This window comes from Paramormyrops kingsleyae, chromosome 5, assembly GCF_048594095.1.
Source record: "Paramormyrops kingsleyae isolate MSU_618 chromosome 5, PKINGS_0.4, whole genome shotgun sequence".
Classification (NCBI taxonomy): domain Eukaryota; kingdom Metazoa; phylum Chordata; class Actinopteri; order Osteoglossiformes; family Mormyridae; genus Paramormyrops; species Paramormyrops kingsleyae.
Window position 1 is genome coordinate 24,134,698 of NC_132801.1, and position 15,824 is coordinate 24,150,521.

The window sequence follows — 15,824 nt, forward strand, 5'->3', positions numbered from 1 at the left end:
TTTGGAGTGAGTAAAGATTAAAAAGTGGGGGAATGAAATGTGTTTCCTTCCAGTGGGTAATCAGAACACTTTGCAGCTCTAAGATTGCTCTCCAGGATATGCCGGGTAATTCCTTTCCTGCCTGCTTGGGCATACCTTGATAACAGGAAGAGAACGTTGTCATCCAAGCTTCCATAGCAGTCACACCTACTTAACATGCCAGTTTCTGGGGGAACTGGCTGAATAGTGCCTTCATTGTGTGCTATAGATCTAGTCGTTGGTTGTATATTCCAAGTAAAATGGGGTACTGAGTTTTGTTCTTCGGCAGAGACGCTGCCATTCTCACTCATGAAGAATAAGCCGAGTGAGTATTGTTAAACCCACTGATCTTTCACCATAGCATGACTGAGATTTTCTTGATAGCGGTTGGAGCTCACCAAAGCCTGCTAAGCGCTGCTAGCTCATTAGACTGAAATGCAGAAGATCTTTCAAGGAGAGAGGGTTACTTTTTCCAAATGAAAACTAGTTTAAATCGGGCTCCCCAACCTCTGCAAACACTCTGGTAGGTCAGCAGTTTGCTCTATATCCCACAAGTCCCCCAAAAATAGGCTAATGTAGTCTGCTACACAGAAGCTATCTTCCGGAAACTAGGGACCTAGCATTGGGTTCATGTTACAAGTGGCAGAGGTGCAGTGAGGTGGCAGATCTGAAGCTGAGCGATGTTCATAGCTGCGCCGTGTCATTTGTAACCCTCTCAGAATTTTTGTTCCAGGGTGAAAGACCTCCTTTTTAGGAGAAAAGCTCTGCATGGCTCCTTCTCTTGGCCAAAGGGTTTGATTTGTTTTGATTACCGACAATCTTCCTTAATCTCTTAAAACATCACCAAACTTTTGGAAAGATTTTACATTTGCAACTTTTCAGTGTAATTTTTTCCTTTTTTTTCTTTTCCTGCTTTGAATAAGAGTAATTTTTCAACATCCTGGAGCCTTTTGCTGTCTTGGCTTCTGTGATTAGTTCCAGAAGACCTGGATCATGCCCTCATTTCAGTGTGGACGACACGTCTTCAACACTTTTCCCCAGAAATATTAGTAACAATGTTGAAGTTGCTGCAGGACTATCCCACTGATAATGTTATAAGTATAGAACAGCCTCGAAAGTTGATGAAATGCTACTCAAGGCACTATTTACAGAGTGAGTGAACACAATCTCAACATGAAACCAATTACGAAGCAGTTTATCATTGCGGCTGGGCCTGTTTTGTATCCATGGTTACCGCACTGTTTGTTTACTCACCAGAACTTTAAATTTCTCTGATGTTCACCAAAGTGACAGTCCTAGTTTCATCATTTCCAGTGTGGTGTATGTATTTCCATCTTGTTAGGGTGTCTTATGGTAGTAAATAAAGTTCTGTCCTTAATGGATGAACTTGTACTGTATGTTTTAGGTGATAAATATTTTCTTGATATGCAGTGCATGTACTTTATGTATATTTACTATGGGGATGCTTTAAATATCAGTGTCTATTAATGAAAATTGTAGGTATGCTATATATCCAAGTTTCGAGTCTGATGTATGTCAAATTCTTTTTATAAACAGATCATATCCACCTGCCATTTCTTAGGGGGCCAACAGGGTATCAGATCTTTCAGCTTTATGAACAGGCTTCATCTCTTATATGGCCTGTTTAGAGTTGAATATTTTCTGTCATGGTTATTTTATGCAACTGAAATTTGAAAATTTTGATTTGTCCAGAAAGTACAAATCCAGACCAAGGTTTTGTTTCAACCAACCAATTGAATACTCTGTTTGAATAGACTGTGACTCTTCATGCTCCACTGATTGGTTGAAACAAAACCTTGGTCTGGATTTGTACTTTCTAGACTGGAACTGTCCACCTCTTTCTCTACTGCAGGGTTATTTAAATCACGGTCCTCGAGGTCCGAGCACTGCTGGTTTTCCAGCCTTCCTTTACCTGTGAGCTAGGTGTGAAGCCTCTGCGGCCAATCAGAATGAGTGATTATTAAACTAACTGCCTGGGAGAACTGAAAACAAGGCCTGGATTTGGAATCGAGGTCCAGATTTGAAGAACCCTGCTCTAATGGATTACCTTTGTGAATAACTTTCCCAACACTGCTTATAACATGCTAGCAACTGCAACTAGTTTATACTAGGGTGACCAGACAATCCATGTCAGGGAGGACACTTTGAGCTACTTCGGGTTTTACAAACTACTTTCTAATTAAAAGGCTCCTGTGCTCGGCTAAATAGTTTAGCTCTTCTTGTGCTTTGACTGGTTTGTTTCCTTGACTGAAAGACTCATCCAGCTGTTTCACATTAGCATTAGTGACACATGCATGATTATAGGAGACTGACCAATCAGCACACAGCAAGAACTGAGTGCTCAAGTGAAATCCAGGTCCGTTTAATTGAACTGGTAATTTACAATTCCTGTCCTAGCTCAGAGTGTCCTCCCTGACATGGATTATCTGGTCACCCTAGTTTATACTACACAGTGATACTGTAAATCAGGCCATCTAGTTCATAGGATACTCAGGCTATATTCACTATGGATATGCACTGAACCTAAATAAATTCTCTTTGATTGCCAGGTAGTACGTGGGAAGCACTGAGGGTCCGAGGCTCAGTTCTTGCTGGTAGACCCCTGACTCCTTCCCGCAGGAGAAATGGAGCCTCAGGGGCTGCTGGATATAGAGGGTGATGCAAGGATGCTGGGGCTGCTGGTTCCCAGTCCACAGAGTGAGACAGTGACCCACGAGCTGGAGGAACTGTCGCTGCAGTCCACCCAGAACCTGCCAACCCTCAACGAACGCAAGAATGGTAAGTAGTGGCTGTATGTATCCTTCAGGCGTCTGATGTCTGGCCTCCGTGAAGCTCGAGTGTCACAGCATGTCTTAGACCTGGCTTAGCAGTCTCAGTATGCTTTATTAGACAGGAATTATAGGGTTCCTTAGCCATTAGAAACACTCGTAATTTATCCCCTTATACGCTGGGAAATTTGGTGGGAACTATGTTGGAATGCCAAATTAAATGGGTTTCTGAAATCTGTTTATCTTCATTATTCAATTAAATATTTTTTTATCTTAAATATTTTAGATTGTATTTAATACCTTCTGGAAAGTGTTCACTTTATTATTTTAAACTTCCTTTTGAAACTTTGTGCTGTTTGCTGATAGAATTCCTTAAACTGATTTGTGAGAGCAAGGGCGGAGGGGGGGCATGTTTTCCGAAATCAGGGGCATTGAATAGGTTTGCAGAGACCCAGGTTCAGTGACCTTTGGTCCAGGAAGGCTTGAAATACCACCTGTCGAAATGATTGACTACCCAACTCTAAGCTGTGAACCGTGAATGGGGTATTTGTGCCTTCAGGCTGATTGCAGATGACTTCTCAATGATTGTTTCCATAAAGTAGGTTAATACAGTGGCAGAACTTACTTATTAAGTTCCCCTTTTTGCTCTAGTCCCACGCCAATGTAGAGCAGTCTGAAGCATGACATGGTCCCACGCCTATGTAGAGCAGTCTGAAGCATGACATGATCCCACGCCAATGTAGAGCAGTCTGAAGCATGACATGGTCCCACGCCTATGTAGAGCAGTCTGAAGCATGACATGGTCCCACGCCTATGTAGAGCAGTCTGAAGCATGACATGGTCCCACACCTATGTAGAGCAGTCTGAAGCATGACATGGTCCCACGCCTATGTAGAGCAGTCTGAAGCATGACATGGTCCCACACCTATGTAGAGCAGTCTGAAGCATGACCTGGTCTCACGCCTATGTAGATCAGTCTGAAGCATGACATGGTCCCACACCTATGTAGAGCAGTCTGAAGCATGACCTGGTTCCACGCCTATGTAGAGCAGTCTGAAGCATGACATGGTCCCACGCCTATGTAGAGCAGTCTGAAGCATGACATGGTCCCACACCTATGTAGAGCAGTCTGAAGCATGACATGGTCCCACGCCTATGTAGAGCAGTCTGATGCATGACATGGTCCCAGGCCTATGTAGAGCAGTCTGAAGCATGACATGGTCCCACGCCTATGTAGAGCAGTCTGAAGCATGACATGGTCCCACACCTATGTAGAGCAGTCTGAAGCATGACATGGTCCCACGCCTATGTAGCGCAGTCTGAAGCATGACATGGTCCCACGCCTATGTAGAGCAGTCTGAAGCATGACATGGTCCCACGCCTATGTAGAGCAGTCTGAAGCATGACATGGTACCACGCCTATGTAGAGCAGTCTGAAGCATGACATGGTACCACGCCTATGTAGAGCAGTCTGAAGCATGAAATGGTCCCACACCTATGTAGAGCAGTCTGAAGCATGACATGGTCCCACACCTATGTAGAGCAGTCTGAAGCATGATAGATTCACACTCCTATGAAATATGGAAAACGCCAAGCTGAGGCTGTATGCACAGAGTATACTTTTTCAGAAATCAGCTATCATCCATGTGCTAATTAGGAAGGTTGTTCTAAAAGTGGAATATGGCAGGGTCATGTGTGAGCTTTTATATATCAAATTAAAATGTCTGTTAAAAGCATTAAGGCATTTATTATATCTCAAAATAATCTTTGCCAATGTAACTTTTTGGCAGTGCATTTTTTCTGCGTACGGAACAGGTTTTGTGTGGTGGGGAGTATGTAAGAAAAGGGAATCAGGCTGGTTTTGTCACAAAAGGCAGGTAGAAAATTGGATTTGTTGAGGTTATTTGTCGTCATTCTGGCCGAATGCTGGAATACAGCCGTGCGGCAGGAAGAGCTGCACTGATGTTCTGTGATGGTCAGCAGCCTCCTGCCCTGACCTGACTGTTTGCAGGTCATTATGAGAACCAGCTCTGGCAGAGGCCTCAGCTGAGGTCACCTCACTTTGACGGTGCCTGAAAATCACACCTTAGCTGACGTCTGACTTGACCTTGCCATTTCCTTCACCCGTTAACAGTTTGGGCACTGGCCTGTCCCGTCCCCCCCCCCCCTTGTGAGATGTCTGATTGTGTTCTCATTTCTTTTTGAGTGGAGGTGTCACAATCCATGGAGACTGCCTGGACTGTCGCCACTGCCTTACAGGTGGTCTAACCCATCCTTCAGCAACTTTTTATTATTGTTATTTTTATTTTTTATAGAAGATGTACATTTCCTGGAGTTGACTAAAGTTCTTGCTTAGAAGCAAATGAGAATGTTGTTTTGAGCATTTCTCTGATTCACAACTGTAGACCACAGAAGATTTAACTTTCTAATACACAACTGGACCCTTTACGACGTGTCCATTAATTGAGCAACCGCAGCAGTGACAGTTTCTGCTAGTGTCTGACACAATGTCACGTGGCTGATTGACATGTTTTTAACTTTAAAGTTTAAAGTTACGGCCAACAAACATAAAGAACTTATATATGTATGTTTTGTGTGGTTGTGCTCAGTACTGTGAGCAATGTGTCTGACACCAGCGAAGGCATAGCACTGGCCTCTCATTGGTGAAAGCTCCATCCTGCTGGCCTCTCATTGGTGAAAGCTCCATCCTGCTGGCTCTCATTGGTGGAAATGCAAGAGAGGGAGCGGGATAAAAGGGGTTGAGGTAGCACTCCAAAATGTCCCGGTCGGAGGCTCTTTGTCCTACTTTATTTGGACCAGCACCAACAAGTCCGAACAGTGTCCACCTTCAGTGTTGTAGTGGGGCGGGGGGGTAATTTAATGCAGGTGTGCCTGTCTGTTTCCTTTCCCCCGGTGACATCACCCAGGCCCCAGGCAGAAATCAGCTGCTTAACAGTGTGCTGCTGGATTTGTGTCTTTCAGTAAAACACAGGCATTAAAGGCAGTCCTGGCTTTGTTTAAAAGCATGGCTTTCGCTGTACTAATGATGTGATCATAGTAATCAAAGACCTCCTGTTCACTCTGTATTTGTATTTACGGTGATTAGGGCTGATCGTACCTGTTTCCTGCATTTATTTCCTTTTGCCTGATGATCTTTTGAGGTAGATTTTTATGGTTGAGTGTTGTTGGCTTATGTCTGTATATTGAGCTTAGTTGTGGTGAAGCTGCAATTTCACTGACAGCTGGATGATTTTTTTTTAAATAACAAACCATTAAGATCTGCAGATTGACTTCAGTACTTCAAAAACAAAATGATTTTGTGGTGGCCTGGTCATATTCGTGGATTTTTGTTCCAGGTACCCACCTCGTCACTGTCTGGTATTTATTTATTTTATTACACTCACCTAAAGGATTATTAGGAACACCATACTAATACGGTGTTTGACCCCCTTTCACTTTCCTTAATTCTACGTGGCATTGATTCAACAAGGTGCTGAAAGCATTCTTTAGAAATGTTGGCCCATATTGATAGGATAGCATCTTGCAGTTGATGGAGATTTGTGGGATGCACATCCAGGGCACGAAGCTCCCGTTCCACCACATCCCAAAGATGCTCTATTGGGTTGAGATCTGGTGACTGTGGGGGCCATTGTAGTACAGTGAACTCATTGTCATGTTCAAGAAACCAATTTGAAATGATTCGAGCTTTGTGACATGGTGCATTATCCTGCTGGAAGTAGCCATCAGAGGATGGGTACATGGTGGTCATAAAGGGATGGACATGGTCAGAAGCAATGCTCAGGTAGGCCGTGGCATTTAAACGATGCCCAATTGGCACTAAGGGGCCTAAAGTGTGCCAAGAAAACATCCCCCACACCATTACACCACCACCACCAGCCTGCACAGTGGTAACAAGGCATGATGGATCCATGTTCTCATTCTGTTTACGCCAAATTCTGACTGTACCATTTGAATGTCTCAACAGAAATCGAGACTCATCAGACCAGGCAGCATTTTTCCAGTCTTCAACTGTCCAATTTTGGTGAGCTCGTGCAAATTGTAGCCTCTTTTTCCTATTTATAGTGGAGATGAGTGGTACCCGGTGGGGTCTTCTGCTGTTGTAGCCCATCCGCCTCAAGGTTGCGCGTGTTGTGGCTTCACAAATGCTTTGCTGCATACCTCGGTTGTAACGAGTGGTTATTTCAGTCAAAGTTGCTCTTCTATCAGCTTGAATCAGTCGGCCCATTCTCCTCTGACCTCTAGCATCAACAAGGCATTTTCGCCCACAGGACTGCCGCATACTGGATGTTTTTCCCTTTGCACACCATTCTTTGTAAACCCTAGAAATGGTTGTGCGTGAAAATCCCAGTAACTGAGCAGATTGTGAAATACTCAGAACGGCCCGTCTGGTACCAACAACCATGCCACGCTCAAAATTGCTTAAATCACCTTTCTTTCCCATTCTGACATTCAGTTTGGAGTTCAGGAGATTGTCTTGACCAGGACCACACCCCTAAATGTATTGAAGCAACTGCCATGTGATTGGTTGATTAGATAATTGCATTAATGAGAAATTGAACAGGTGTTCCTAATAATCCTTTAGGTGAGTGTATATTGGTTATGTTTTCTGGCATGTAGAATTGCATATAACCACTTAGTCACAGACATTCCTGGTTTAGGGGTCTGAACTTGATTTCAGTAATTCTACTGTCTACTCAGTCTGATCAGTTCTGTATATTTGGCTCATGATTTTTATCTCTGTTGGTAAAGAGCCGTTTTTTTGTGTGTTTCACCAATTTTCAACAATGGAACAATGGAAATGTTTCTTATCTTAACAGAAGTTAGCCTGCAGTAGGGGTGTCATTAGCCCCACTAAAATGTTTTAGCCTCCCCCCCCCAAGTAATTGTGTGTTGATTGGCTTAAGTCATGAATAACTTTTTGTTTTATATGTTTGTCATGCCCCCACAACCATTCATCTCTAACTATGGCCTTGGCCTGCAATACAATAATGAAGGCTATGCACTTAAAGAGGGAAGTTTTACAAAGACCTTCAACACATGGAAGTCAGAATGTTCTCCTTTTGTTTACAGACATGATCTCAGGGCACTGTCACCTGTTACAGCACCTGTTACAGGACCTCCTTCTGCATTAACGGTCAGACTGACAGCAGAAATGGCAGGATGTGCTGGTGAGCACACACTGGGCACCATTACCAGAAATATCTGAAGCAGAAACCATCCTTCAGGGCTGTCGGGGAAGCCTCTCGTAACTCGTAACTCCGAGCTGGCCCAGAACGGGGCTTCAGTGATCCCCCGAGCCTGCCTCTCACAGCTGCTGCGTTTATTTTTGCCGCTGTGAGTCAGTGTTTTTGTCGGACGGAGCGATATCTCTTACGGGCTGCCAGCTCGAGTCGCTCGCCTGAGAGTCGCAGTGTCTCGTGGATCAGGGCTCGCTGCTCGTAACATGTCACCAGTTCTGTATACCCAGCGGTATTGTTTTGTATAACCAGCACCCTGAAGTTTGTGTTTAGAAATACTCGACAATTTCATGTATCCAGATGAATGTGTTTAGAGTAACCGGTGTCTCCATATTTTCCCTCAGCATTTTTAAGTCACTAAACTTTATGTAAGTTAAGTGACGTAAGTTTCAGAAGAGTATTAAGAAACAGTTGACTACATTTTTGTACGAGGTTCTGTGTTTTCATTCCACACTGCTGCGCCTTTTGGGAGCGCAGAGACAGCAGCCGCTCCACAGTCTGGCAGAGTCATTTGCTAGTGCGTGATGGAGAGGAAATGCATAGGATGTTTGTGGCGCTCGGGCAGCGATGCCTGTGCATTTTGGCTTTTCATGGTGGCAGTTTTCTCAGCATGGTCCTCACAAAGAGAGCAGACCATCAGACCTTCTAAAGACATCCTCATAAAGCTGTTTTATGCACTTTTTTATTCTTTTAGGAAACATGCAATAAATCAAGAGCTTAATTCACTGGGAGGACTTAACGAAGAGAGAAATACAAGTGCGTCTGCACATCTGTGCATATCTGTGTGTGTGTGTGTGTGTGTGTGTGTGTGTGTGTGTGTGTGTGTGTGTGTGTGGGGGGGGGTTATCACAATGTGATAAAAAACCTATTATTTAGATGTCGTGGGGACCACCTTTTTAAAAAATCTGTGACTGCAATCAAAAAACTAAAAATGCCAAAAGTCTTGTATTTTTTTTTGGTTACTTCTGGTTATGGTTAGGGCTAGTTAGGGGTTAAGGCTGTCATTGTTGTGATTAGGGTTGTGTGTGTGTGTGTGTATATACGTGTTACATAACATTGCCTTCTGAATGGAACAGCACATCCTGCCCTGAGGAGCCCACGAGCAGGCAGGGAGTCTGAACCTCTGCTTTGTTGCTCCCACAGTCCTTCAGCTCCGACTGCAGCAGCGACGCACCCGGGAGCAGCTGGTGGACCAGGGCATCATGCCTCGTGAGTACGGTCGCCTGCCCGCTCGCTCGGCGCCTCCATGGGTCATGGGAACAGAGCACCCAGGGGGCAGTGTCTATGTAAGCCCGCCCAGCGCCTGAGTACTGAAAGGCCATTCTCTTGTTACGTTTCCCATTTTATGCTGGACATTTGAGATTTTTGCACCGAGCATGTGCCAGCGAGGGGCATGGCTCACAAAGCCTTTACTGCCATTTATGTTTCAGGCATGTCCCTTGTTGTCGGCTTGGCTCAAATACTTACTGATTGCATAGTTTGTAAAGAAAGTCGCCAGTGGTAACAAAAGGCATCCATCCAAGTGTTTGTGATGCCAATGAAGTTCTCCAGCCCCCTTACAGAACTGAGTATGTTTCACGCGACTTTTAAGGTAGCGTCACAATTTATTAAAAAGTGAAAGGTTTATCGTGAAAAACATGGCTCTCCCTACCTGCTAGTATCTATCATGTTAGCAGAAATAATTGAAAGCTGAGCATGTCTGTGGCACATCAACTCTCCCTCCAACTTCTCCCTGGTGTCGGTCCCCAGGCTCTGTGCGGAATGGCGTTTTGGCTTTTGGCAGCGAACCAGGAATGCGGTGTTTATAGAACAGTTTATAAACTGCCCTGAAGACATCGAACTCTGGTTCAGGGCTGGCACACGCCCTCCAGAGCAGGGTCGCCCCCAGGGACTGGCGTTACTGGGGAGGGAAGGAGGCTAGTGAATGTGAGCTACAAGTGGACTTCGCTCTATTACATCATGCTCCGGTAAACCAATCAGGCCCGGCGCTGGCCCTGGACAGCTGGACGGAGACGGCCTTTGTGCCATGTGCTGTTCCTACGGGTGTTTTCTACCAGCTGTGCCACGACAGCTTGTGGGCTGCAGTGTGAAGTGCCCTGGTGGGGGGGTTTTTTCTCCGTGACAGGGCTGGGGTTCTCCCAGAGTTTAGATGCTCTACCCGTGGGCCTGGGATTGTGCTGCGGCTCACTGCTGGACAGCGCTAATGGTTTCCTGCAGATGCAGCCGCCTCCAATGTTAAACAGAGTGACGTACTGAGGAGCAGGATGTGCTTTGTTCTTGGGCTGCATGATATCACAGATTGTGGGTGTAAGTTAACGCCTATATATCACCGAAAAGCTGGCATCCAGACAATTGTTTAGTCTGTCATCTAAAGCCCTGGTGATGATTCCGAGCCACATAATCGCCAGTATATCGTGATATAATATCACACGGCCCTAATTTGTACCGTATGTGAACATAGCAGTTAACATCAACTGTACTGAGTGAACATAGCCTCGGTGATATACCATAGCCTCATGATATACCATAGCCTCATGATATACCATACCTTCAGTGATATACCATAGCCTCAGTGATATACCATAGCCTCATGATATACCATAGCCTCATGATATACCATAGCTTCGGTGATATACCATAGCCTCAGTGATATACCATAGCCTCATGATATACCATAGCCTCAGTGATATACCATAGCCTCATGATATACCATAGCCTCATGATATACCATAGCCTCAGTGATATACCATAGCCTCAGTGATATACCATACCTTCAGTGATATACCATAGCCTCAGTGATATACCATAGCCTCAGTGATATACCATAGCCTCATGATATACCATAGCTTCGGTGATATACCATAGCCTCAGTGATATACCATAGCCTCATGATATACCATAGCCTCAGTGATATACCATACCTTCAGTGATATACCATACCTTCAGTGATATACCATAGCCTCAGTGATATACCATAGCCTCAGATGTACCATACCTTCAGTGATATACCATACCATCAGTGATATACCATAGCATCAGTGATATACCATAACTTCAGTGATATACCATACCTTCAGTGATATACCATAGCCTCAGTGATATACCATACCTTCAGTGATATACCATAGCCTCAGTGATATACCATAACTTCAGTGATATACCATACCTTCAGTGATATACCATACCTTCAGTGATATACCATAGCCTCAGTGATATACCATAGCCTCAGATGTACCATACCTTCAGTGATATACCATACCATCAGTGATATACCATAACTTCAGTGATATACCATACCTTCAGTGATATACCATAGCCTCAGTGATATACCATAGCCTCAGATGTACCATACCTTCAGTGATATACCATACCTTCAGTGATATACCATACCTTCAGTGATATACCATACCTTCAGTGATATACCATACCTCACATCTGGGGCTGCTCTACATTCTCATATAATTTTCCATTTTCCATTACATTCCTGTTTTATCTAAGAAGTTGTCTTTCCTGTATGAGTATGACAGTAGTATTTATTAAAATAATATATTAAACTGTAGGTTTTGCATGAAGGCATCTAATATTGTTCTCTTTTTCAGATAATATTGCGATCTATTTTTATTTGTTTTCTAGCAGTAATAATACACAATTTCTCTCTTAGTGATTTCATGGGGGCTGTCATTGCTGTTCCAAAACAGTGGTACCTCAGTTCTCGAACTCATTAGAACTCGAATTTCTTAAAAGTCGAACCAACCAGTTCGAAAAAAAAATTACCTAGAACTCGATCTGAATCTCAGAAGTCGAACCATGAACGCCGAACTAAGATAACGTACGCGCAGGGAAATGAGTCACGCAGCACGTCTTACAAAGGGTAACGCTTCAGTCTCAACCTCTCATTAGCTGTGATAGCATCGTGCATTGGTTTTCCATTATTTCTTATGGGGAAAATTCGATCATTTTTAGGATTCAATCCGGAGTTCTGAATGGATTAAGTTCGAGTTCTGAGATACCACTGTATAACTGATTAACATGGTCATTCCCCTAAAATGTCTATGGAAGTTATAAAAGTAACCATAAAGGACTGATCTAATGAAACCAGTTTTCCTTGTCATCATGATTTTACAGACAAATTTGTATAAGTACAGGTACACTGTAATGTTTTTTCACATATTCCCATATTCCATACTGCTCTCCATACACATGCATGTAGAGGTGAGAGTTTGGGGTCTGAGCACAGGAGCGGCTGTCTTTCCAGCACTGCTGGGGCTTTTTTCAGGCAGTTGAGGCCCTTGCTCACGGGTCCGGTGAGAATGTGACTGCTCTGCCAAGCAGAGGATTCATACAGGCGACCACAGATCACAGACACAGAGGCCTAACCTGTTGAGCCACACTGCTCCCCCCATGTTTAAAATGTGGCTTGAAACTGTCAAACATCAGTTCATGCTTAGCCGAGTCCCATGATCTGCTTCCTTCTTAGTGAAGCAGGACTTAATTGTGCATGAAATAGTCTCAATACCCTCCCTCCTCCTGCCATGGATGAAACTACTAGAAATTCATGGCTTGTAAGCTAATGAAAGATGTGAGTGTGTTCGAAGTGACCGGTGCTCAGCCGTGACCTTCCATGCCCCCCCCCGCAGCTCTGAAGAGTCCCGCTGCCTTTCACGAGCAGATCCGCAGCCTGGAGCGAGCCAGGGTAAGTTGCATGCTGCTGCGTCTCTACCGGACCACTCCCCGAGTCTAGCCCTTCACCCTGGCAAGTCCGCGATAAAGGGTGGTGTGACGCCCCTGCCCAGTGGAACCAGATCAGAACTCTTTAATCACATCACATCTCTTTAAGATGAGAATTTCCAGTATTGATTAAAAATGCATGTTTCAGCGTCTATTAAAAAAAATAAGACAAAATGGCCTCCATTTTGCAGACCGAGAACTTCCTTAAACACAAGATCCGAAGCCGCCCTGAGCGCTCTGAGCTGGTCCGCATGCACATCCTACAAGGTAAGCCCTGCCGCATGGCCGGAACTTCACAAGCTCATCTGCTTGGCGAGCTTTGAAGGTCAGGATTGACACCTGAAGCCTGCGCCTCCTCTCCCAGTGGAGTGGGATCTGACTCGAGGCCCAGGTGTCCAGGGCCTCATCAAGCGTTGGCAAACCTTGTATCAAAATCTAATGAGAAACCCAGGCTAGTGGTGTTTTGTTGCAAGACTCCTCCACATGTCGCTTAATAATAAAAAAAACTTTAATGCCACTTTACGCCAAATGTTTGTGTCTGAAACAAACAGACCTGAGATTTTCAAATTATATATAGAAACAGGGTTGCCAACTTTGGTCAGCTTGCTGACATGAGATTTTCAATTTGAGAGAAGTCTGCACACTCATTTACAGGTATGTAACATGTTTTATTACCTTGTAACTAGTCTGTAGGGTTTGCAAACAACCTTCGACAGTTCTGACGTAGCTCATTTTAGGTTTATGGAATAATATAGATTTGCTGTAAGATTGCTTGCATGAGCCTGAGAGTCAGGAAGCGTGAGTGTCACGGCAGATTAGTGAGAGCTGGCAACCCTGATAGAAATTACATCATATTAACATATATGGTTTGGATAGTGGGAAGGCTTTTCATGAAGTGGGACAGGTGAGCGCTGCATTCGACTGTGGTGCTGGGCCTAACCTGTGCGGCTTCACTGTGCTGTCAGAGACCCTGGCGGAACCCTCGCTGCAGGCCACCCAGCTGAAACTGAAGAGGGCCCGACTGGCCGACGACCTCAATGAGAAGATCGCACAGCGGCCGGGGCCCATGGAGCTGGTGGAGAAGAACATCCTGCCTGTGGACTCCAGCGTTAAGGAGGCCATCATTGGTGAGAACCCGAAAGCATTATGGAAATGACTTTTAGAATAAATGACTAAAAATTAAGAGAACATTGATTCCAGACGTCACCTGCAAGTAAATGAAACTGGTAGAAGATCAAATAAAAACTCTACAGATATAATATTACCCACGCTATCCTCTGAGGTAGGAATTCCCTCTCCCAAAGTTCTGGAGTAGCTACTGAACGTTTTTTGAGCATGAAATACCACACGCCATGCCTCCGTCACCACATCTCCACCCAGTCGAACACTTAGTAGAGACTCTGGCGCAGCACCTGTGGCGGCTGAAACATTACCGTCGACCAATCAGGCTAAACAGTTCAGTTTATCTTCACAGAGCTCCGAGCTCAAGCCCGATCTAGCAGGACGGCTCTCTGAAGCTGCTCTATGAATTCAGGAACCTGCTTGTCTACGCTGGTGCTTCAATCATTTTGTAGTTACCTGTATATGTTTATAAAGAATTAAAATAATTATTTTGGTGTTAATATTATAAAGGAGTTTGTTGTATATGATGTGGGGGGGACTTCCCTGAGCTTTTTGTAGTGGTGAAAATGGCGTTGGGGTGAATCTTAGTTCCTTGGTATAATTTCCGTGACAATATTTTTCAACATTAAACACCTGACCTTGTTCTGACAAGCCATGCCCCTTTTTGTCCCATGTGCCGGCCCCAAAGTGGGCCAGGTGAACTACCCGAAGACGCTGGACTCATGCCCCTTTGAGGAAGACAGCAGTGACGCCCTGTCCCCAGAGCAGCCGGCCAGCCAGGAGTCCCAGGGATCTGCAGCTTCCCCTGGGGAGCCCGAGGCCAAGCCCAGCGAGGCTGTGCTCCTGCTGCCCAGCTCCAGCCTGCAGGCACAGGTAACATCGCCTCTCGGGGCCTCCATACTTATCCGGCATGGATTACGAGCCCCTTTTAGGAAGACAGCAGGTCATTTAGTCTCTTCTGTACAGTCCATCTGGTCCTGTGAGCAAAAATGGTAATTCTGTTTCACATCAGCATCATATAACAGATGCTAATTCCAGTATTAGTGTCTCATTATTAGTGAAGTGACAATAATAGCACACAGTTCTTGGTTATGTAGAATCTGGGCAAAGTGTGGGTTTGATTGAAGTGAGTATGAGACTGTTGTAGGTGTTTAGATGTTGTCTGAATTGTATTTTTGTCTCCTGGTAGAGTTCCTCTTTCTTTCTTACACAACCGAACATAAATTGTCAACGTCTTGGGCCATATTGTTTATATTCATCTCTCCTCTCTGACCCAGACCTATCGAGCTGCCTCCCAGGTTATGGTTGACATGCCCAAGCTCGTATCCATCAGCGAGCAGCCAGCCAATCGGGTGGTGATCAGTAGTCAAGTCGTAGCCTCCGGATCAAAGGCCGGGCCCACCCTAGTCAAGGTAAACCAATGACGCAACATGTTCTGATGCAGGGCCTGGTGTGTGGTTTAAACATGGGGAAGCCTTCCAGTTTGACAGATGAATGTGCTGCTCATTTAACATCATTCTCAATTCTCTGTTCAGTGGATCTTCCCAGTTAGTATGTAGCCAAATCAAGAGCAGGTTTTTTTATCATTCAGCTTGAACTTGTCTGCCAGGAGGTTCATCCAAAATCACATACTTGTTCACTACATAGGAGTCGAAATATAGTATGCAAGGTGATCAGTATGCTCAGTATGGATGAGACAGCAGGTGAATGGTACCTGGATGACATACTACGTTCTATGAAATTCCTAAGTGTGCAAGTGATGGATGCTACGCTATTTGGTGTTAATATTTTGTTTGTTGTATCAGGCCACACAAGGCCACCAGAACTGCAACCAGAGACGAATAACGTCGCTTACTCAGATAGTCAAGTCAAGATGGTGGAGGAAGTACTGCCTCTGTACAAATTAAAG

General features: G+C 44.6%; 1 protein-coding gene across 4 annotated transcripts in view; it reads left to right on the forward strand.

The window, feature by feature from the left end:
• mrtfba (myocardin related transcription factor Ba) overlaps window positions 1-15,824 on the forward strand; it is a 45,980-nt gene that overhangs the window by 16,664 nt on the left and 13,492 nt on the right. For 3 of the 4 annotated variants that reach the window (XM_072712450.1, XM_072712452.1, XM_072712453.1), the window contains 7 exons: window positions 2,589-2,817; window positions 9,209-9,274; window positions 12,703-12,758; window positions 12,985-13,060; window positions 13,759-13,920; window positions 14,604-14,788; window positions 15,193-15,327. In XM_072712450.1, the coding sequence (XP_072568551.1) occupies window positions 2,664-2,817; window positions 9,209-9,274; window positions 12,703-12,758; window positions 12,985-13,060; window positions 13,759-13,920; window positions 14,604-14,788; window positions 15,193-15,327 (834 nt within the window). In that variant the 5' untranslated portion in view covers window positions 2,589-2,663. The remainder of the gene's footprint in view (window positions 1-2,588; window positions 2,818-9,208; window positions 9,275-12,702; window positions 12,759-12,984; window positions 13,061-13,758; window positions 13,921-14,603; window positions 14,789-15,192; window positions 15,328-15,824) is intronic. The other variant, XM_072712451.1, reaches the window with a different exon arrangement.